Source organism: Ursus arctos, unplaced genomic scaffold (assembly GCF_023065955.2).
Source record: "Ursus arctos isolate Adak ecotype North America unplaced genomic scaffold, UrsArc2.0 scaffold_12, whole genome shotgun sequence".
Classification (NCBI taxonomy): Eukaryota; Metazoa; Chordata; class Mammalia; order Carnivora; family Ursidae; genus Ursus; species Ursus arctos.
The window spans coordinates 15,623,223-15,645,931 of NW_026622786.1; the positions used below are offsets into that span (position 1 = coordinate 15,623,223).

Here is a 22,709-nt window from a genome sequence, read left to right on the forward strand (position 1 = left end):
ATTCAGAAGTACAGAGAGTACCCCCCATAAATGCTCAGAAGTGCAGAGAACAGCAAATGCTCTGATAGGCCTTCCAGAGAAGCAAGTCTAAGTTAGAAGTTTTATCAAGCTGGAGATTTGGGTTTAGTCTTAGGAAAAAAAAAAAAAAAGCAACTTGATACAATGTCAATTTCCAAAGGCCCAAGGACAGCTCTCACTCCCTCAATACAAAGTAGCAGAAAGAAGGATAAATACCCAGTGATTATGGGGAACTAGCGGGTTTATTTGGGTCGACTGATAACTGCCAACATTAAACAAGGATCCTCTTTAGTTGTGGCATAATGTACACTACCCTAACAACTAAGGGACCCCTTTCCTCACCCAAATTTTCCTGGCAATACAATGTGAAACCAACAGTAACGGTTGTGAACAAGCCTTACCCTGTGACTCATACTATAGCTGTTAATACTGTCCCATGAAAATCTCCTTTAGAACTTTGTGTCAGCCAAAGCTGTCTTCCCAAAGAAATGGTACATGTGTTATTTCCCACATCTGCTAATGTGATTCCCTTTATCCTCTGCCTCCTAGAAATTGTGGCACTGCATGTGACGATCAGCCTCACCAATTGTCATAGCTGTCATGGTTAGTATTTTTTTCCTTCCTTCTATAGTTTTGACTTTTTCTCTTTTCTTCAAGATTTATTTATGTTTGAGAGAGAGAGAGCGAGCGTGAGCGAGCGTGAGCAAGCGCACGAGCAGAGGGGAGAGGGAAAAGCAGGCTCCCCACTGAGCAGGGAGCCCAATGCGGGACTCGATCCCAGGACCCTGGGATAATGACATGAGCCAAAGGCAGACGCTAAACCGCCTGAGCCACCCAGGCGCCCCTAGTTTTGACTCTATCTATACTGTATGTGTCTTGTGTTATAAGCCATCTCAAATGCTCACTAAAAAGAGGGAGTGTAAGTATACGAACAGACTTGCTTAAAACCACTTTTGCCATCTTAGCTCCCAACATGCACCTATCTCTACCTGTTCCAAATAAAAAGCACTTATTTGGCAGATGAGGAAACTGAGGCACAGAACCTCACTTGCTTCAGGTGGTACCCATTTAGTTGACTTCTTGACACCCAGATCAAACCTTGAATCAAACCAACAAGTCCTATTAACTTCACAGTACTGTGGTAGACCCTGGGGCATACAACACCAAGTCATGATTATAGTTGAAGAATCTCAATCTATGCTTTTAATGGATGGACATCTACTCTTCTCCCAAAGTGAATAAAATTTCACCAGTTACACTGGAATCTGATCTAAGAACCACCAAGGTCACCCTAGAGTAACCTACAGCCTGACTGGCACCTCACTTCCTGAGGGGCCTTGGGGCTTGGAATGATCTAAGGCTTACTTGGTCTAGAGCCACACTGGAATCCTCACAGGGTAAGGCCGGCACCTTTTGAAGAGGCCTTTTTCTTACATCATTCAGTACACACCACGCTACATTTTTTCTCTTTTCTCAGGCTTTCTCACATTATCCACACATGGCAGAGGTACAAAAGTGACTTAAGTCATAATGTCCAATTCAGTTGTTCTGAAAAAACGGATCACCTAGAACTTGCTATGTGACCTTGACTAGTCCTCAGTCAACTCATTAACTAAATAAATGCCTTTTATCATCACTAGGGGAAGGGTAATTAGTCATCATAAATCACGTTAATACAAAGTGCTGTGTAAATGCTAAACAACAAACCTCAGAAAGAGCAAGATTAATAAGAAACACGGGGGTACATTTACCCACAAATGGAGACTTATAATAGGGTCTTCCCACATTCCTGGCAGAGACTGCTCATTTCAGCTAATGGAATGAGTCTTTAAAATCATTAGCATTTGGCTTGACAATAATACATTAACAATATTCCTCCTGGGAAGAAAGGAGGAAAAGAAATATTTATTCCTGGTAGGTGGTCCTACAGACATCTCAATTACTAGTTAGCCAGGTAGGCAATTAATATTTGAATACCTACTAGATGCTAAGTACAGAGCTAGGCACAATACATACACTGGTGAACAAGAGTCCCTGCCTATAGGGAGTTTATAATCTACAATACAAACTCTGCCTTACTAATAAGTGGCACTTGCAAGAATACAGGCTTACTAAAATTAAGGCACGTAAGAATAAAGATGCTTAATCCCTGAAGCAACTAGACAAAAGAGGATAGGCTAAGGGGGAGAGGAAGAGTTCAGGGAATTAGGGTACCAGGGCTTTCTCCTAACTTATCGTAGGTATTACCCTTAAGCATTCTTAGAAAGGCTATGACTGTGTCTCCAAATAGTGCAGATTACAGTTACTGCCCCAATAAAGCAGTCAACTGAACTGAGAGCACTAAAAATAAGGTTAATCAGGCTCCACAGAATCAAAGGATCTCCTACTACCTTTTAAAGGCATTCTATTGGTAAGTTTCTTAATTTTGTGGGAAAACAGAGCTACAGCACACAATGGCGACCTGTCTTTTCAATCCCAATCAAATGATTTCTGGAGTGGCAGATTAATCCCCTTTAAAAACAAAGTCATCCCTCCCACTATGACAGCTTAACTAATTCAGGTGTAGGGGCCTCAAGGACTGTAACTATTCCTGCAAACCTTGTATTCAGCTTACACAAGCACTGCATCCTATCAAACACTGCAGGCAGAGACAGCCTTGAAACACTGTCTTTACAGGAGGGAAATATTTATCCAGCTTCTCACTGGTTTCAGAAAGGTCACCTCTCTGCAAAGGTTCTCCGGTCTACTGTTAACTGGGTGCCAGGTATGTGGACAGTCAAGACGTGGTTGGCAGCAAATGCTCACAAAGCACTTGGGATCCCAATCCCACCGGTCAGAGAGCTAGTTAGACTAAAATCTCCGAAGGTTGCTATTTAATCTTCCACGACAAGAGAATTAGAAGGGTGTCTTTTGAGCTCAACCCGCAGCACAATAGACTAAACTTGTTCTGCCTCCGTTAAGTGCGGTAAAGAATGAGCAATCCTTCCTTACCACCCACCCCTCCAACCCACCCAAGCTCTTTTCTCAAGGGATGCCTAAGTGATCTATTCACATGACTAGGATCAACCTGTATCCATGACAGTGTCTGCTGTCACCAACCTCCAAGCCTTAATATCTTACATATGTTGAAGCAACTGGATGACCACAGAAGGTGAAAATCATACTTTCCCTTTCAATCTCACGCTGCCCTCGCTGCTTTCACCTGCATAAAAGAGCTAGTTCCACGTATTTTTCCCTCTTGCCTCCAAGCTAGCACGCAGTTGTTGGAGAAACCAGCCACCGCTCCCAAAGATTTGCCCAAAGCAGCTCTGCCAGATTTACCCACTCACCTGAGGGGAGATTTTCTGTACAGCGCCATCCCCTGGGGCCGGTCACAAGGGTCGACTGACTTGGCTCACCCGCACCCCCCTCCCGTCTTCGAAAGGCCCTTCATCCAGGAAAAGTCAGCCGCAAATTTAAGGCCCGGCCCTTTCGGATTTCAGAAAGATCCCGGAGGACTAGGGCCGAGGGACAAAGGAAAGTGAGGTCAGGGGCGGCCTTTCCAGCTCGGGATAGGCCTGGGGTCACTCACCCGCCACCCCTCACACCACCTCCGTCGTCCCGGACCACCTCAAACCCGGCCCCTGAAGTCCCGAACTAGCTGGAGCCCGGGCCCTGGGCTCGCTCGCGCCCCTTCCGCGAGGCCCCATCCCAGGCCCCCGCCGCCACCCAGAGCCCCCGCACCTTCTTGGGCGCCTTGGTGACGGTGGCCATGAAGGAGTACTTCTCAGCGTCCTCAATCTCCTTGGCCTGCTTCAGCTCCTCCCCGACCCCGGGCAGCGGCATCGCGTCAGGCATCGACATCCCCCGGCCGGCCCGGCCCGCGGCTGACCCGCCGCCCCCGCCTCTTTCCCTCACCGGCGCCCGCCCGCCCGCCCGCGCGGCACCCTCCGACACGCGTTCGCCCACCCTCCCGCCGGGCCCGCGCGGAGCTGCGTCCGGTGCTAAGGTGCTGTGGCCAGCGTCTCGTCCGCTCGGCAGTCTAAACCAGCCGGACAGCGACCGCGGCGACAGGAGCACCAAGAGCAGCAGCGCCGAGCTCCGACCGGCCCGCGCCGCCACCTCCGCCGCACGCAAACACGCACGCAAAGTAAGGGTAGAGGAGGGTGACGCCACGTCAAGTACTGGCAGCTCCGAGAGGGGCGGAGTAAGGGGAAGAGGCGGGGAGAAACGGCGGCCTGTCATGACGTCATCACGCCGGACCGGGCTGCAGAAGCCACGCCTCCTTCTTCCTGCCTCGCTTGTTCCCCGAGTGAGCCAGACACTTTCCGCCGCCAGGTGGCGGCATCAGCCCTATGAGAGGCGCGTGGTTTCGCGAGGACGCCTCGGAACTTGGCGGGGGGAGAAGGGGTTTCTTTGGGCTGTGGGGTTCCCCGCAAGGCCTCAGAAGGGTGTAAGGGGGTTGTTTGGAAGCAAAGACCAGAGCCCTATGCGACGCATTCTACAGCCAGGACCAGGAAATAGGCAGGGACCCAGACAACCCATTCACTGCCCCAGACCGTTTGGACCAGCAGCCCCTTCCCCTCCTGCTCACCCCATTAAGAGTGAGCAGAACAGGGGCGCCTGGGTGGCACAGTGGTTAAGCGTCTGCCTTCGGCTCAGGGCGTGATCCCGGCAATCTGGGATCGAGCCCCACATCAGGCTCTTCTGCTGTGAGCCTGCTTCTTCCTCTCCCACTCCCCCTGCTTGTGTTCCCTCTCTCACTGGCTGTCTCTATCTCTGTCAAATAAATAAAATCTTTAAAAAAAAAAAAAAAAAGAGTGAGCAGAACAAACTCAGAGCAGTTTCGTTTCCGCACAACCTTTTCTGAGCTCCTCCATCACCGTCTCCCCTGGGTCTTGCTTGTTTACAAGACCTTCAGGCCTCAGAGCTAATGTTATCTGGCCATTGGGATAGGGCTAATGGGCAGAGAGTGGAGAGAAGGAAGGGATTTGGGGGTGGGAGAGAGAAGTCCTATCCTGGATGAATGGTTTTCCTGCTCCCCCTCCCAAGCATAGACTCTGCTAGCTCCCGGTGGCACCCAGGGCATTCTTTTACTGGCCCCTACTATGTGCTCTATGCTAAGGCCCTGGATAGTAAAGGTGTGTGCAAAGCATTTTATGTTTTGCAAGGTTTAGTCCAGCTGCTGAGGCAAAGCCTATTTGGACCCTGATGTCAGCTGAGGTAGCATGTCCTTTGAGATTTAAATGACACTGGCTGGATGCCCATGTCCTGTGGAAAGTCCAGTGCCCTCCCCAGGATTTCTGTGATTACTGGATGTGGGGGGGGGGACTTAGAATTTCATGGTTACCTCTGGCTCTAGTTTTCTGCCTCATCTGAAGTTTTATTCACTATTCTGGCAGTGTGGCTGTTTCCTTAGTTCCTGCTGTCAATTCAAATATGGAACACAGCCCCTTCTCCTTTCAACCCCCACCCCTATTCCAAAACAACTGCAAAAATAATGCTGTAACGTGTAGCAGAACTTTTAATGAAGGTTTGTGGGCCACAGGGGAGAGATTACATCACACAGCAAACAATTTAGAATCACATTTCTGAAATGTTCTGAAAAGTTATTTTGGCTATCTTGTCACCTGGGGTTTCTCACTGGCCACACCAACTCACAAAGTTCCTCTAGCCCACTGCTGTCTAATGTGGCTTCCTCCTGTTACTCCCTTTTTATTTTATTTTATTTTAATTCAATTAATTAATATCTAGTGTATTATTCGTTTCAGAGGTAGAGTTTGGTGATTTATCAATTGTTTGTAACAGCCAATGCTCATTATGTCATATGTCTTCCTTAATGCCCAGTCACCCAGTTATTCCATCTGTTCCTTCCTTCCCATCCCGCCACCTCCCTCTCTCCTCCTTGATTGACTCTGCGAAGCCAGATTCCTCTCTACCGGGATGAATAATTCAGGTCCTCCCAGTGCCCTTTTCTCAAGTTCCCCCTGCCCCACCAAGCCCACCTCCTTATACCCAGAAGCCCACCAGGTCTTTGACAGGCTCAACTCTTTCAAGAAAGAAGCTGTCGTTTGAAATGACATCTTTTCCACTGGTTTGGGTTCAAGACTGGGGAGAGTGTGAAATACATGTCTCTGGGGCCTTAGAGTCTTAGTCAGAGAAGCCCATGTTCCAACCACCCCGCCCCAGGGGCCTGTCTGTTTGAATCCGGCTGTGAAAGTGCCCACATACTTCTGCAGATCCTCATCTTAACTGTTCGAATTCTCTCAGCTGCCCACTCTTTCAAGCAGTATACCTCCAATACCTCTCAGCAGTATTCCTGTATCAGAAGGGACCGAGAGCAGGGGGACCAGAATACCAGATTCATCCACAAGGGTGCCAGACAGATACCTTCCTCTTTATCTCTCAGCTGGGGCCAGGAGCCAGACTTGCCCACCCAGGAGTCTTTGGACCTACAGCCTAAAGTAGCTTGTATCCTGTGGGTTTGCCCAAACTGCTGTCAGAGTCCAGGGATCAGAGGTGCCTGCTCAGAGAACAGAGGCAGAGCCAGTTGGAACAGAGGTGAAAACTCCACATCCCTAGAATAGGAAAACATGTGACTTAGGATAGCTTATTAAAAACAATAGCAACAACAACAAAAACAAAAAAACAAAAAACAAAACAAAAAAACCCAAAAAACCCCCCAAAACAAAAAAAAAAACATAGATGTGTCTGTCCTTTGAATCTGATTTTTAAAACTCCCATTGGGTGAGAGCTTTGTCTCTCTGAGCCCAAGTTCTGCCACGCGTTTAGCCATCACTGCGATCCTGGAGCTGGAAGATCCCCTCTCTCTGACTCCTCCTCAATCAAAGTAACAGGTTTTCCCTAACACCTTGCTCACAGACTTGGCCGTGGCTGCGGCTGAGAATGCTGAAGACAGAGCCAGGCCTCGACGGAGCAGTACCTTTGCAGTTTGAACCAGGAAGGAGACCGGCAGGTCTGATTCTGCTTACCTGAGCACCTGGCCCAAGGGGAGGTTGGGGAGGCCGACCTAGGGGAACTGCGTACTTAGACTAGAAGGCAGGAGGGGCAGTACTCCCTGCCCTGGAAAAGGCGGCAGATCTATGTGGTTCACATCGGGCCAGGGCCCAGGCCTTCCTGGAAATCAGCCTGCTGCCAAGGACATGGCTGGCTGCTATTGCCCCCACCATGTGTGGGCTGGAGCCCAAAGAACTGATCCAGCCAGAGAATGTGATGACATAATATGGGTGAGAACTGTTGCATGCCGCCCCTCTCCCTCCTAGATGGTCCCACTTGGCCCAGCTAAGGGAGTTGCCTTCATGAATGGCAAGAAATCGCCTGTCCTCGGCCTGCCCACCCACCTATCTGACTTGCTCCCCCCTGAACAGCACAATCCACACGCAGATGAGAACAATGACCAGGGGCCCATGTTTGAGAAGAGCAGAGCCCCAAGGACAGGTGCATCTGTTGTGTGTGGTGGAGGGAAGGTGCCAACGAGCCTCGGGGCCTGAAGTGACCCTGCTCTAGAAAGGGGGAGCCTGAGGGTAGAGATGAATTGGGAGATGCCATCACCAGAAAGGTGCTGGCCCTGGGGTATCCTGCCTGGGCTTGGTCTTGTTCATCAAACTCACTCTTCTGTCTACCCCAAAACGTACCTTCCACATTCATTCATTCATTCATTTTTTTTTTAATTCATAAAATATACATTGAATGCTGAAGATGTGCCAGGAACAGCACTAGATATTGGGGCTACAGAGACAAAAGAGGTACTGATCTCTACTGGGGGACAGAAGGTGGGGGAGTGGGGGGGGTGGGGATGAGCAGGAAAGGCTTGGTAGAGGCAGCTGCTCCTTGAGCTGACTCTTGACATAGAAGCAGCTGGACAAGGTAGGGAAAGGGATACCATGAGAAAAGGCAGGGCGGTGAAATAACCTGGTGTATTACGGGCGCTGTAAATATCTCAGTGCAGGTGGGGCCTAGGGTGCAAAATGGAGCAGAGTGAGAGCTGAAGGTGGAGCCGATCCTGCAGATCCTGGCAAGCCGTGGGTGGGCGGAGCTGACGTCCACCGGGATGGGGAGCATGGGAGGAGAAGCGAGTCTGGGTGGAGGGGCTGCTGAGATAAGGAGTCAGCTTCAGACATGTTGAGTTTGATGTGTCTGTGTAGCGCACTGTCCCCAGTGCCAGGGGAGCCTAGGTTGGTGCCTTTCATGCCTTTCATACCCGGCCAGGCTGGCACCCCACAGAGCAAGGCTGGCCTCCCCCTGGAGGCCGTTTGCCTTCTGTGGGCCAGGCCTCCCTTTAGCCCTCCTCAATGAAAGGTGCAGAAAAATTGCAAGAGATCTTGGATGACCGCAGAAGCAAGGGAGCAAGGCTCAGTGGCTCTCCCATCTTCTTTCTGTCCCAGGGCCTCCCTGTTGCACAACTCTGGGAGGCACTATGAACACTGACATGAAGGGGGTCCCTGAAGCAGGACTCCAGATTGCCAATCTGCCCTCCTGGCCCTGAGGGACCCCCAGAGGTGAGACTCCCAGCTGCACCTCTGCATCTCGGGGAGGGGGGGGCACTGGCTCCGCAGGCATGCCTGGCCCCCGCCTCCCGCCCAGCCCCTACAGTCCCCATGTCCAGTCTCTGCCCCCCGCTTTGTAACTCAAGCACTTTTGAAAAGATGGACAGTCCCCTGGGGGCCTTCTCCTTCTCTGCCTCCTCCTCTGCTTCATATTTATTATTTATTATTGTTTGGAACACTATAGGAAAGAAAGACCTGTGAAGATAAAAATCTCTTTACATCTCTCTGAGTTCACTTCCAGTCCTTGGCCATTTGCAGAAGCTGGCATTTACATACCTGCGATCAGTAGATGCATGTCGCTTTGTGTTCTGCTTTGATCAGATTACAATATTTCGAAAACACATTACCACATACAGAGATTGCTTACATGCTTGTCCTTGTCAGTGTTTCCCAAGCGCTCCATCGTCTTGCCATAAAAGTCGGCTTCACCGTGTTCCCAGTGCTGGGTCCTGGTTTTCAACTTGGTACCATCTGAATAAAGCGTGCGTGAGAGTAGGAGTCAGAGCGGGATAGGCTTTCAAGCAAAATAGACAAGGTTGGGTCACAGCATCCAGGTCCTGCCAGAGAGAAGGAGCAAAAATGTAAACAGTGGGGCCCATGGTCCCGGCTATAAATAGGAACTGGGGGGACGGCACCTTTCAGCCATAGGGGATGTGAGGCCCAGTGCTTGGAACTCGTGATGGCTGACTCACGGGGAGGCTGCGTGGCGTGGAGAGAAGCCGGGCCTCTGGATAGACGGTGATGCGGCCTCTCAAGTGTTGACTCTGCTACCAACTTGGCTGTTGGAATCCTGGGCCTTTCTGGCCCTTTCTGGGCCTCCGTTTCTTCATGCAAAACAAGGGGGCTAGCTCTCCATCTGGGGCCCGTGATAATCCAATCTCATAAAATAATAAATATCAAAGAGCTTTGAATAAGTTACAAGTATTGTGCAAATGTAAGTTACCAAAATGTGGCTCCAGCTAAAAAATCTGGAGGGGAAGGTGTTATTGTCGAGAATTTGGCATTCTCTCGGTGCACCGCTTCCCAGCAGCAAGCTGCTCGTCAGTGCTGGGGCTGAGTCCTTGTTTACACTGCGATTGTGCTTCCTTGCGAGGGGCGAGGGGCGAGGGGCGAGGTGCGGCTGGAACCGTCCCAGCCGTGAGCCACCCGCCACCTCCCTGGCCCAGCCTGGCCTGGGGTCTGGCTACTGTGTATCCAGCAGCCCCTCCAGACTTCCTCAAATGCTTTCTTCTGGGTTGGACCAGAGAGCCTGATGTATCTTTCTTCAGTTTTCGTTTTCCAAAGCTGTAGCCGGTAAAAGTTAAGGCTGAGCAAGCATCGAGTACTGTAAACAATGTTCAAGGAATGTTTTGATGGTTCTTTGTGCTACTTTGTGTGTCAGTTATTTACTAAGCACAGGCTTTTTGTCAGGGGATGGGCTGGATGCCAGGGAGCCTGCAGTCAACAAGACAGACACTGTTCCTGTCCTCGTGGGGCTTAGCATCAATAGCAGGACTTGTTCTCAAAATCTGTCCCCCCCATACCTTTTCAGAGTGGGGCCCTCCTCCTTCCTCTCTCCACGTGCCGCACCCTGCAGAGCCCTTCTGAGAAGTAAACTGCATTTATCATGCCAGACCTCAGGGTGGGGAGGAGGACGGCCATCCATCTTCAGGGTTTGTATCGACTTACCGACCCTTGGCTTTATCCTGAGTCTTAGAAGTTTCTAGAATACTGTCTCCCTGGCAGATATCCTGTCCCAAGACAATGGAGAGTGGGCTGGTGAGGCGGAGGTACCAGTTTGCTGGGATCCAGGACTTCATTGCCCGTCCCCGCCTCTCTCCGGCCTTTGCTCCCCACCTGCCACCAGCCACCTGTCCCTAGGGCTGGAAATGGTCTTGGATTTGGAAGAGACAAGAGGTAGGCCAGGCTGATTGGATCTGCCGTTGAGGGCTCAGAGTGGGATTTGCCTTGACCGGAAGGGCACTGGGGCCGGATGCAGTGGGATAGCCAGAAGCTTCAACTCTCTAAGTCTCTGGTAGCTGGGATCCTGCCCCCTCCAAAGGCCCTGCCACAAGGTTGGCTTGTTGGAGCTGGAGAAACGTGGTCAGCTGTTGGTGCGGAGGCTGCTGCTGGGTGGGAGCCCGCCTTCCTCACCCTCTCTGGTGTGCAGGGCGGGCCCCATTGCATCACCTCTGGAGCCTCTGCTCCTGGCTTTGCAGCCAGCTGGGCCCCTGGAGGAGGGACTCTCCCTGTTTTTCAACAAACCATTAACCATTTCACCCTCCCAGGCCTTCCTGTAGCTGACCTGGATTCCCGGCGCGGCCCCTCACACCCGTCCGTCTTGATCTTGCAAATCTCCCTTCTGCCCTGTGATGTACGGGAGTTCTGCCTGGGCGGCCATCTGAGGGGTGAAGTCTCCGCCTTAGCCATGGCAAGCCTGGACTCGTCCCCAGGAAAAGAGTTAAACTCCCTTATCCCCACCCTCAGCATTTGTCCCATTCTGCAGCAGTGAGGAAAGGCTCCTCGGCCTCTCGCATGAGCTCATGCCACTTCCACACTCCAAACAGAGCCCGGACAAGGGGTCAACACAACGTTTTAGACCCAAAGCAGCAGTGGGGCCCAAGCGGAGACCAGGAGCTTGGACATGAACCTCTCCCCACAGCCCCTCCAACCATTTCCTGCAGACCTGCTTGGGCCTTGGCCTACCTCACCCCCACCCCAGGGACCCAGGGAAGGGGTGGGTGGAGCAAGGTCCTAAGGGGCCCACGGGGGTCTGATGGAAGAGTCCCTAGAACATAGTGTTTTCCCGTGCCCTCTTGGGTGGCGGGGGAGAGGAGGGAGGCAGAGAGACCCTTCCAGGCAGTGAAGCCCAGGCCACATTCCCGCTCAGGCCTTTTATCTCACAGCCCCAGCATTCCCTTCATCGCCCCACCCATTCCAGGGCCTGAAATAGCCTGAAACTTGAGCCAAGCCTAGGCCCAAGTCCCAATTTTAGTTCCACAAACATTTGGCTGCACCATAACATGGCCTCCTGGGCTGGATCCTGTGGGGGCCCAGCCCCTGCCCTCAGGGAGCTTGCAAAATGTACCCTGATGACTGGAGTCTCAGGCGTAAGATGCGAGAGGAAGAAGAAAGAAAGAGGGCTTCCTCAGGGGGTGACCTCGTGGAGAGTTGTTTTTGTCGAGTTTCAAAGGGCTAGTGGGATTTCCACAGGCAGGAGCGAGGGCCACTCGTTCTAGGGGAACAGTAAGAGCAAAACCACAGACGTGCAAAACTCAGAGCATGTTCTGGAACACGGCCCACAATCTGGTTTGAGCACATGGGAGGATACTGAGCTGCTTACGGTTTCCATGAATATGTCATTTAATTTACTGGCAAGCTGTCTCGACTTCCTACAGGCTGAGGGCTCCAAGAGGCAAGGACTTATGGGTCCACAGAACTTTACAGACCAGAAAACGGAGGCCCATAAAACTAAAGAAACTTGCTCGGCGTTCTAAAGCACAGTAGTGAGAGCGACGACTGGAACCAGTAGTGAACTCTTGTCCGTCTTTGCCCAGTTCTGGTCTCTTCGTCCCTGGAGTTGACCGGCCCAGCTGACCTTGCCCTGCTTTCCAGGCCAAGAGATGTTTGAAACAAACAGCCAACAATCAAGGATGAATACAGTTTTAGCCACACGACTGTTCCTTGTATTGTCGTGCATAAGTGAGGAAACAAACAGCTCCAGGACACTTGTTGGGGAAGAAATGCCAGTATTTTTTATTTTGCCAGGTTTATTTAACTCTGATTGCAAGCCCCATCCACAGTTCGTGAGAAGCTTAAATCCCCTGGCCCATTAGATCTAAACAAACAAACAAACCCAAAAAACAAAAATCCCCAAACAAGCACACAAGGGGTTTGATCTTGGAAAACTGGGGCAGCTGGTCCTTTTTCAGGGGAAATGGCCACAGTAACATCTGCTCCTTGTACTACGTGCTGAGCGCTGGTCCCTCCTGTCTGTGAGCATTGCTTCCTCCTTAGAGCCGTCGCACGTCCCCTACCAGGTTCTGCCACCTGGGGGGGGAGGGGGCGGGGTCAGAAGATGTGTGTTCCAGCTGGATTTCAACGTCTGCCACTCGTGGACACTCGTGATCTCGCACCTTCTTCTTAGGTACTGGAAGTCACTGCCCCGCAGGTAAGGCTCCGGCTCCCCCACCTTGGAAAACCAGCTCCAGTCCCCTTTGACCTCCAAGACTGGAAGCTCTGGCCACCCTCCTGGGAGGATGTGGGGAAAATACTTCACATTCTTTCCTGGAGAGTCCACAGCCAAGAAAACCACATATAGCTGATTTCTCAATCACGTTATTCCACCACTTTAAATGTTCAATTAATCACCCTCTCCCACTTCCAATAGCAAAAGAAAAGTACAGCCGCAGGCCACCAAAACTATGGTCAAGGCCATACCATGCAAGAATGCTTAATGACCCGGAAAGATGCTCATCATAAAATTGCTAGCTGAAAAAGGAAGCTTTAAAAACAGCGTTACAGTGCTGTGTATGGAAAGGCTCCGTTTTCCACCTACGAATGGGGGTAACCCAGCTCCCGCCCACTGTGTGTCTCTCCCGTGTGTCTTCTCTACTTTTAGATGGAACACCTCACTTCTGGTCTCCAAATGTGTAGCGGTTTTTCCCCAGAACAAGCAATTCTCTGTGACACCAGCTGGGTCCCCACAATTCAACCCCATTCCAACACCATCTATCAGGAGACAGTGTCCAATGTCACAGGTGAAGGGCTTGGTCCCACAACACTGACACCTCCACCCCCCAGCCCCACCTTAGACGCCAGTCGCGCGCTCAGGCTGTCACTCGTGCTGTCACTCATGCTACACCCAGCTGTAGATCAGAGATTGCAACGACCCCTCCTTGGGCTTGATTACTTTGCCAGAGCTGCTCACGGAGCTCAGCAAAACACAAACACTGACTTATATTTGCCTGGTTCTTATACAAAGGATATGATAAAGGATACAGATGAACACCCAGATGGGAGGGACGCCCAGTATGTGGGAAAGGACATGGAGCGACCACTCTCCCCCACCTCCATGTGGTCGTCAATCGGAAAGCTTTCTGAGCCTGTACTTGTGGGAATTGATGGACTTTTTATCACGTAGGCATGATGGATCATAAACTCCATTTTCAGCCACTCCTTCTCGAAGAGCCTGAAAATTCTGAGCTTCAAATCATGCTTTGCTCTTTCCAGTGCCCAACCCCCACCTAGGAGCTCACCAACAGTCACCTCACTAGAACGAGAAATGCTCCTGGGGTTCTTATCATATGGGAAATTACAAGGGTTTAGGAGCTCTTTAGGAACCAGGAATGGGGGACAGAGGCCAATATACGTTTTCTGTTATCTCCCAAGTGTGAACGAACTTTCTGATAAATATAAAATCACTTACTTATACAAAGAAAAAAGAACTGAAAAGATAAACACCAAAACACTTATTTCCTCTGCAAGGTGAGATCACAGGTCATTTCTATTTTCTCATTTGTGCGTGTTTTCATTTTCTAAAAATTTGACAGTAAGTGCAAATCACCTTTGGTGAGCAATTTGAATAAAAAAAGAAATTTTAAATGATAAAAGAAATGTATACTCATTAAAAGAAATCTAAGCAAACAGATGTACGTGCAACAAAAGTGAAAATCTTCTTTCCCTGGGCATGCACACACTCCGGGCTTAGAGTGGGGGACCTCACCTCCACATAATATTTTTTGTATTTTCATAGGTGGGATTTTTTTATTGCATAAATAAGGCTATCCATATTATTCTACAACTTCTCTTGCAACAGTTACCTAGTAAAATTGAGATTACAATGATACCTACCTTGTTGGGGGTTTTGTCACAATTAAATGAGTTCACATATGTAAAAGGCTTAGAGCTGTGCCTGGCATTTAAAAAGCACTACCTGAATTTCAACTATTTTGATGTATTTATTATTTAATTTCCCATTCTATTTCATAGACATCCCTCCACATTAAGACTATCAACCTAATACTTAGGAAAACATTTAAAATTGTGGTTTTTTTTTTTTTTTAAGTTAAACAAAACATGGGCGCCTGGGTGGTTCAGTTGGTTAAGCATCTGTCTTTGGCTCAGGTCATGATCTCGGGGTCCTGAGATGGAGCTCTGTGTCGGGCTCCCTGCTCAGTGGGGAGTCTGCTTCTCCCTTTCCCTTTGCCTCCTCCCCCCAGTGCCCCTCCACAGCTCGTGCTCTTGCTTTTCTCTCTCTCTCTCTCTCTCAAATAAATAAAATTTAACAGATTAAGTTAAATTAAACTAAACAAATGAATAGCTGACTTCTCATCTATTCTTTTCATCACTCGGAGAGGGGCTGCCTGGTGGAAAGCTCTCCCTTTCTCTACTTTCACATTGATGACCCAGCTGGCCTCCACCTGAGTGAACATGAGCCCCAGATGGGCAATCCATTCAGCCAAATGCATGCTACCTAGAGGTCCGGGCTTATCTGAACTATTTGTCCCTTTCTGGAGAGAAGGAAGCAGAAACTCCATAAGCCCTCCGGGAATTAATATTCAGATCTTCTTCCGCTTATGACGGGGTTACGTCTCAATAAACCCATAATAAGTTGAAAATATCTTTAAGTTGATAATGCATTTAATATACCTAAACCACTGAGTAGCGTAGCTTGCCTTAAATGTGCTCAGAAAGTTTAACATTAGCCTAGAGGTGGGCAAAATCATCTAACATGAGCCTATTTCATCGCACAGTGCCAAAGATCTCATGTAATTTATTGAATACTGGACTGAAAGGGAGAGACAGAATAGCTGTATGGGTCCAGAATGGTGGTAAGCGGAGGGATTGCTTATCCCGTGGCTGACCAGGAGCTGCGGCAGGCTCCCAGGGCCCATCATCACGAGAGAAGATCAGAAGGTGTTTAGATAGCCCTAGAAAAGATCAAAACTCAAAATCTGGAGCACAGTTTCTATGGAATATGTTGCTTTTACACCATCGTAAAGCTGAAAGGATTGTAAGTCAAACCATACAGTCAAGGACTGCGTGTAGTTGTGAATCGCACAGGGGCCTGGGCTTACCTGGCTGGTCGATTTGGTATAGTTCCAGATGTGACTGCCAAACAGAAGGGAAAAAGAGATCAGGTTGGCAGTGCTGCTGTAGGAAAATGTAAACATTCGTTACATCAATCACTGAAAATGTGACAGCAGGGAAGGCAAGTTTTAATGATTGGCAATGAAATTACAGATTACAGAAGTCAGTTATCACTGTAGCCAACATGACTACCATCTGTATTTTGAATCCAGGAGCAAAACGTACAAGAAATTATATCTAATTCACGGCACAGCAAATGGCACTGGTTCTGAATCCAGGAATTGTGTTCTGCGGGATGTTTGCAGAATCCTTGTCATTTTCTAGCTTCAATCCTTTTTAACATAAAGGATGGGTCCGTTAATAGAATAGCATTACACCCAAACCAGAAAAAGACATCACAAAAAAAGAAAATTAAAAACAAATAATTCTCATGAACATAGGTATAAATCCTCAACAGATTCTTAGAAAATCAAATCCAACAATATAATAAAAAGGGAATAATATAACATGCCCAAATGGGGTTTATACAAGGAGTGAAGAGATTGTTCATCATTTGAAAGCCAATCGATGTAATTCCAACATTTAGCATTTAAAGGGAAAAAAAAAACATGATTACAGCAATCGATACTTAAAAAGCACCTGACAAAATTCACGTCTATTGATGACTTTTGAAAGAAGAAATAGAAGTCATGGGGCGCCTGGGTGGCTCAGTCGTTAAGTGTCTGCCTTCGGCCCAGGGCGCGATCCCGGCGTTCTGGGATCAAGCCCCACATCAGGCTTCTCCACTAGGAGCCTGCTTCTTCCTCTCCCACTCCCCCTGCTTGTGTTCCCTCTCTCGCTGGCTGTCTCTATCTCTGTCGAATAAATAAATAAAAAACAAAAACAAAAACAAAACACAAAAGATCAGGTCTGTTTAAAAAAAAAAAAACTTTCAGAAGAGGGGCGCCTGGGTGGCTCAGTCTGTGAAGTGCCTCCCTTCAGCTCAGGTCATGATCCCGGGGTCCTGGGACTGAATCCTGAGCTCCTCCTCGTCAGGCTGTCTCCCTGCTCATCAGGGAGTCTGCTTCTCCCTCTCCCTCTGCCCCTCCCCCTGCTCATCCCTCTCTCCCAAATAAATAAATAAAATCTGAAAAATAAAATAAAACCTCAATGAGATAGCAGCACACATGTTAGAATGGCTAAAATAAAACTCCTGACAACACCAAGTGCTGACGAGGATGCTGTCATACATTGGAACATGGTTCCTATACGTCTCTGGTAGGAATGAAAAAGGGTACAGCCACACTGGGAAACAATTGGAAAAAATTCTTATTAAATGAAACATAAATGACCTTATGACCCAGTAGTTGTGCTCATGGGTACCCTAGAGAAATGAAAATTTATGTTTATACAAAAACATATACAGAAATATTTATAGCACCTCTATTCATAATTGCCAAAACCTGAAATAATCCAAATGTCCTTCAATAAGTTGATGAATAAAAAAAAAACAACTGTGGTTCATCTATACAATGGATTAAAAGGGAATAAACTATTGATACATAAACCAACTCTGATGACCGCCAAAGTAATGTTACGCTGAGTGAAAGAAGCTACTCTCACTCTCTTTTGGTTAGTATTGGCATGGTATATATTTCCCTATCCCTTTACTTTTAATCATATTATTTTTATATATGATCTATATTATATTTAAAATGGGTTTCTTGTAGACAACGTTTCATTGGGTCTTATATTTTGATCCACTCTGAGATCTCTGTCTTTTACTTGGCATGATAGATTTTTGACATTTAATGTGATCATGGCTATAGCTGTTTTTGTGTCTACCATATTTGTTGCTATTTTCCATTCATTACCCTTGTTCTTTGTTCCTACTTTTGTCTTCCACTCTTTCTGGCTTTGGAAGTTTTAATTGAGTATTTTATATGGTTCCATTTTCTTTCTTTTCCTAGCCTGTCAATTATACTTCCTTTTTAAGCTTTTTATAGTGGTTGCCCTAGAGTTTGCAATATACATTTACAACCAATCCAAGTCCATTATCAGCTAACACTGTACCGCTTCATGGGCAGTGCAAGTGCCTTATCATAACAAAATATTCCAGATTCCTCCCTCCAAACAATGATCTGTTGGATTAATTCAGAGTAAGAAGAGTAAAAGCTTTTGTTTTGCTTTCACCTGCTCTAATACTCTTCCTCTTTTTTTTTTTTTTTAATGTAAATCTGAGCTTCTGACCTGTATCATTTTCCTTGTCTCTGAAGGACTTCTAACATTTCTTGCAAGTCAGGACCTACTGGTAATCAGTTCTCTCAATTTTTGTTTGTCTGAGAAAGTCTTGATTTCTCCTGAACTTTTGGAGGATAATTTCACAGGGCACAGAATTCTAGGTCAGTGGGTTTTTTTCTCTCAACACATTAAATATTTCATTCTGTTCTCTTCTTGTTTGCACGGTTTCTGAGAAGCCAAATTCATTCTTATCATTCTTCCTCTGCAGGTAGGGCGTTTTTTCACTCCCCTCTGGCTTCTTTCAAGATTTTTGCTTTAACTTTATGCAGTTTCAATATGATATGGTTAGGTGTAATTTTTTTGTTGTTGTTTGCTTATTTTTCGCATTTATCCTGCCCGATGTTCTCTGAGCTTTCTGGATGTGCATTTTGGTATCGGACATTAACTTGGGGGACATTTTCAGTCATAATTGCTTCAAATATTTCTTCTGTGCTTTCTCTTTTTCTTCTTGTGGTAGTCCCATTATATGAATGTTACCCCTTCTGTAGATTTCCCATAGTTCTTGGGTATTTTGTTCCTTTTTCTTCTTCTTCACTCTTTTTCCCCTTTGATTTTTAGTTTTGGACATTTCTATTGACATATCCTCAAGCTCAGAGATTCTTTCCTCAGCTGTCTCCAGTCTGTCTATTAATGAGCCCATCAAAGGCATTCTTTATTTCTGTTGCTGTGTTGTTGTTGTTTTCATTTCTAGCATTTCTTTTTGATTCTTTCTAAGACTTTCCATCTCTCTGTTTACATTACCCATCTGTTCTTGCATGTTGTCTATTTTTTCCATTGGAGCTGTTAGCGTATTAACTGTAGTTATTTTAAATTCCCAGGCTGATAATGGGACACCCCTGCCATATCTGAACCTGGTTTGGATGCTTGCACTGCTTCTTCAAACTGTGGTTTTTGCATTAAGTATGACTTGCAGGATTTTTTGTTTTCTGTTTTTGGGGTTTTGTTTTTGTTTTTGGTTGTTGAAAGCGCGACATGATGTGCTGGGTAAAAGGAACTGTGGGAAACAGGCCTTTAGTGGTGTGCTGGCCAGGTGTGGGTGGAGGGGAAGCATTCTGTAGTCTGATGATTAGGTCTCGGTCTTTTCGTCGGGCTGTGCTCCTGGGCTGTGAACTTGACACAGGCTTCTCCGTTCTCTCTCTCTTAGGTGGAACAGGGACTGGAGTAGGGTATTTCCCTTCCCCCAGTTAAGGATTAAGCTCTGGGAAAACCCCAATAGGTTAGGCTGTGGTAAAATAGTTTCTCTTGGGAGCAGGCCTTCATTAAGAAGAATGGAACACTCTGGCATATTTCAAAATGGTCACTTTTTCCCTTCCTGTGCTGGAAGCAACTACAAGGGGATTTTTCTCTGATAGTCTCTGCGAGAACCTGGTACAGCTTCTAGAGCTAAAACTTACAAAAGCTTGGGCATCCCCCATGATGGCCCCCCTGGAGTTTTTCACTCTCAGACTTGTCCACACTGAGCCTCCAGAGACTTGTCAGCTGCAGTTCAGTTCTCCTCCCCCAGGACTGATTCCCACGGATGTTTCTGCTACACGAAGTTGCGATTCTTTGTATGTACCTGTCTCTCTCTCCATTCTGGGGGGCAGCACTGTGCTCCGTGACCTCAGTTTTCTGATGGATCTAAGAAGAGTTGATTTTTCGGTTTGTTCAGCTTTTTACTTGTTGGGTGGATGGACTGATGACCTCCAAGCTCCTTCCACGCTGGCACGGAAACCGGAAGTCAACTTCCTGTTAGTTTAAAAAATAAGACTCTTAAAATGGTTAAAAGGTAAATTTATGTGAGGTATATTTTATCACAATAAAATTTTTTTTAAAATACCATTTAAGGGGTATTTTAATTGGCTCAGTCGTTAAGCATCAGCCTTCGGCTCAGGGCGTGATCCCGGCGTTCTGGGATCGAGCCCCACATCAGGCTCCTCGGCTGGGAGCCTGCTTCTTCCTCTCCCACTCCCCCTGCCTGTGTTCCCTCTCTCTCTGGCTGTCTCTATCTCTGTTGAATAAATAAATAAAATCTTTAAAAAAATACCATTTAAAAAAAGAAAAGAATGAGACACTTAAGAATGAGACATTATAAATAAGGAACAAGGTGTAAGGAATAAGGTGGGTTTTCCAAATGCTTGCAAGATATCTCTACGTGATAATTCCATCAACACATCAAACTTGACATCGTTTGAGTTCCTTTAACTTACTTTTCTTCCTCTGTTCTTCATTTTCATTAAAGTGCCACCTTTGTGTTGGCCACCCATCCTCTAAACCCTGGGCCATCTCTGACCACCCCGTCTCTCCAACAGTCACTCACTTGTTACGCCATGTCTGTTATGTATCCACAATTCAGTTGTGCATCCCTCTTCTCTTTTCCTTCCCTCCTGCCCCTCTTCTAGTTCATCACCCCTGGTCAGGATTTTGCAATTACTTCCTAACATCTCCCTCCCTTAAGAGTTCACTTTAGGGTCAGCCTGATCTGAGTTTAAACCCTGGCTCTGCCACTTATAATAAATATATATATTTATCATTTTTTAAAATATATATATTTATTTAAGAGAGAGTGAGCGAGCACAGGGTGGGGGGTGGCGTGGCACAGGGGACAAAAAGGGAGGAACAGAGGGAGAGGGAGAGGGAGTCTCAAGCAAACTCCCCGCTGAGCGCAGAGCCTGATGCAGGGGTCCATCTCATGAGCCTGAGATCACGACCTGAGCCTGAGATCACGACCCGAGCTGAAACCAAGAGTCGGATGCTCAATGGACTGTGCCCCCCGGGCACCCCTGCCACATAACACTTCTGACCTTGGGCATAATATACTTAACCTCTTTGCACCTCAGGCCTCATCTGTAAAATTGAGGTAAGAATAATATTCAACTCACAGGTTCATTGTGAAGATTAGAAAAGACTAGGAGCCAGCCACGGAGTCTTACGTGCATTATCTGTTACTTTTATTGAATGAGACAATGTGTATGAAAGACTTGGCATGGTGCTGGGTGCAGAGTAAGTACCCAGTCGTTGCTGGCTGCTCTGTATGATTATTCTTCATTTCGGTCCATTTTAGGCACTACTGTCAAATTAATTTTCCTAATGAGCAGTTTTGATTACGTCCATCTTGCTTAGACTCTTCCTCTGACCCTCCTGCGTGTTGAAATAAACCCAAACTCTTCTGCCAAACATGCAAAGCTCTTGATCTGTTCCTTCCTACCTTTCAAATGTTCCTTGCTGAATTTCACTACTCACTAGACCCCACGCCTACCCCTGCTTTCCCCTCTCTTTGGCTTTGTTCAAACTGTTCTCTCTCCCTGGAATGCCCTTCCTCCTCCCATCTTGCTTGGTAAATATTTGCTGAGTAAATAGATAGTGTCCTCTGGAAAAGCTCCCCCCCGAGAAGACAGTTCTAACCCGTGCCCTATGCCCCTCCCATGGTGGAGACACACAGGGCAGGCTATGTTTATTTTCAGCAGGACTCTCTGTGGGAGAGACATATATACAAACGAAGAGGTTTTAAACAAGTCAACCCCGTTCTGCATCCCCTCAACCCCTCCTGAATACCGATGCCACATACAACCAATGCTAAGAGGTGGTGTTGCTCAACTCCTCTTGCTTAGCTAACCTCTCCATTCAGGGCGTATTTATTGAGTGCCTACGAGGTACAACTTACTGGGGATGGTGGGGGATCTGAGCCCATTTAAGACCATCTGGCTGATGGAGGGAAGGCCGACACAGTGATGGCCAACAGCACGTGGGAATTCAGAATCCGGTTCTAAACTCTGTGATGCCCCAGAGAAGTCTCACCAGGAGGAGCTCGTGCACTAGAGAAGGGGTTAAAGAGGCTACAGCCAGAAGCAGCTTTGTGACGGCCATGCCTGGGGTGAGTCTTCACGGTCCCCCGTGCTTGGAGAATGTATGGTATGCTATGGCAAACATCCCATGTGTGCTGGGGAAATGCAAACCAATGACATGTTCCATTAGGTGATGAGCCAGGCCCAGGGCAGTTTCCTAAAAGGGAGCTGTCCCCAAACCACTGGTAACTTGCCGCTGCTAAAGGCATAGGTGCAGGTGAAGAAGTTTTTCCCTGAAGTCCACCTCCCCACCCCCAGTGCGGTCCACTTGGTGCAGGCATGCTCAGTTGTGTAAATACTAAGACACCATTAATGACAGCAGGAGTGACAAGCACGGTTTCATGAAGAAAAAAAAAAGGGGTGTCTATGTTCTTGTAATTCTACATAAGTTAACTCAGTATCTAGGTTCTTGGCAGGTCTCTAACCTAGGTTTTGTTCCCAGAATATTCTGAGCTCCTGGGTTACTCCGCATAGGGTAGGAGCTCAAACCTAAAGCTTTCGAAACGGATTTGGGTTGAACCCATCTCAACCTCAACCTATTAACCTCTATGACCTTGAACCTCAGAGAAGCGCTTTGTGGTTCAGCTTCCTCGTTTTGACAAGTGGAGCGATACCACCAACGTTAAGGGTTGTTACGAGGATTTAACGAAAGGATGTGTGCGGAATGCCTTCCAGAGTCAGTGTTCTGTATCCGCTGGTTATTATCACCATAGCAATTGTCAGAGATCTCCCCACACTCCATCCTGTCCCCAAACTCTCTCCTCCAAAGCTACCTAAACTATACCTGGAACAGCTTCCTCCGTACTTCCCCCACACCTCTAAATAACCATAGTGGTAAATAATAATAATAATAATAACAGCAGTAACAGCACGGCTGTTAGAGAGGGCCTAGGACATACCATACCCCGGGAGGGTTGGAGGGGAGCACTGGCAAACCTCAGCTCCAATCCTCATTATATCTACTCTACCG

At 47.6% G+C, this 22,709-nt stretch overlaps 1 protein-coding gene and 1 long non-coding RNA gene across 5 annotated transcripts in view; both read right to left on the bottom strand.

Moving 5' to 3' along the window:
* Nucleotides 1-3,905, bottom strand: part of AHCYL1 (adenosylhomocysteinase like 1) — a 37,752-nt gene extending 33,847 nt beyond the window's left edge. For 2 of the 3 annotated variants that reach the window (XM_026484608.4, XM_057310385.1), the window contains exon 1: nt 3,742-3,905. In XM_026484608.4, the coding sequence (XP_026340393.1) occupies nt 3,742-3,861 (120 nt within the window). In that variant the 5' untranslated portion in view covers nt 3,862-3,905. The remainder of the gene's footprint in view (nt 1-3,741) is intronic. The other variant, XM_026484609.4, reaches the window with a different exon arrangement.
* Nucleotides 3,906-5,507: 1,602 nt separating this feature from the next.
* LOC113244913 (uncharacterized) lies at nt 5,508-11,388 on the bottom strand. Of its 2 annotated transcripts, XR_003312555.4 has the most exons (4): nt 10,233-10,789; nt 9,257-9,442; nt 8,932-9,121; nt 5,508-6,575 (listed from the first exon to the last, which is right to left on the bottom strand). It is a non-coding gene; the product is annotated as an uncharacterized LOC113244913 (long non-coding RNA). The 2 variants fall into 2 exon arrangements; XR_003312556.4 differs by lacking the exons at nt 9,257-9,442; nt 10,233-10,789 and adding an exon at nt 10,849-11,388.
* Between the last annotated feature and the right edge of the window lie 11,321 nt (nt 11,389-22,709).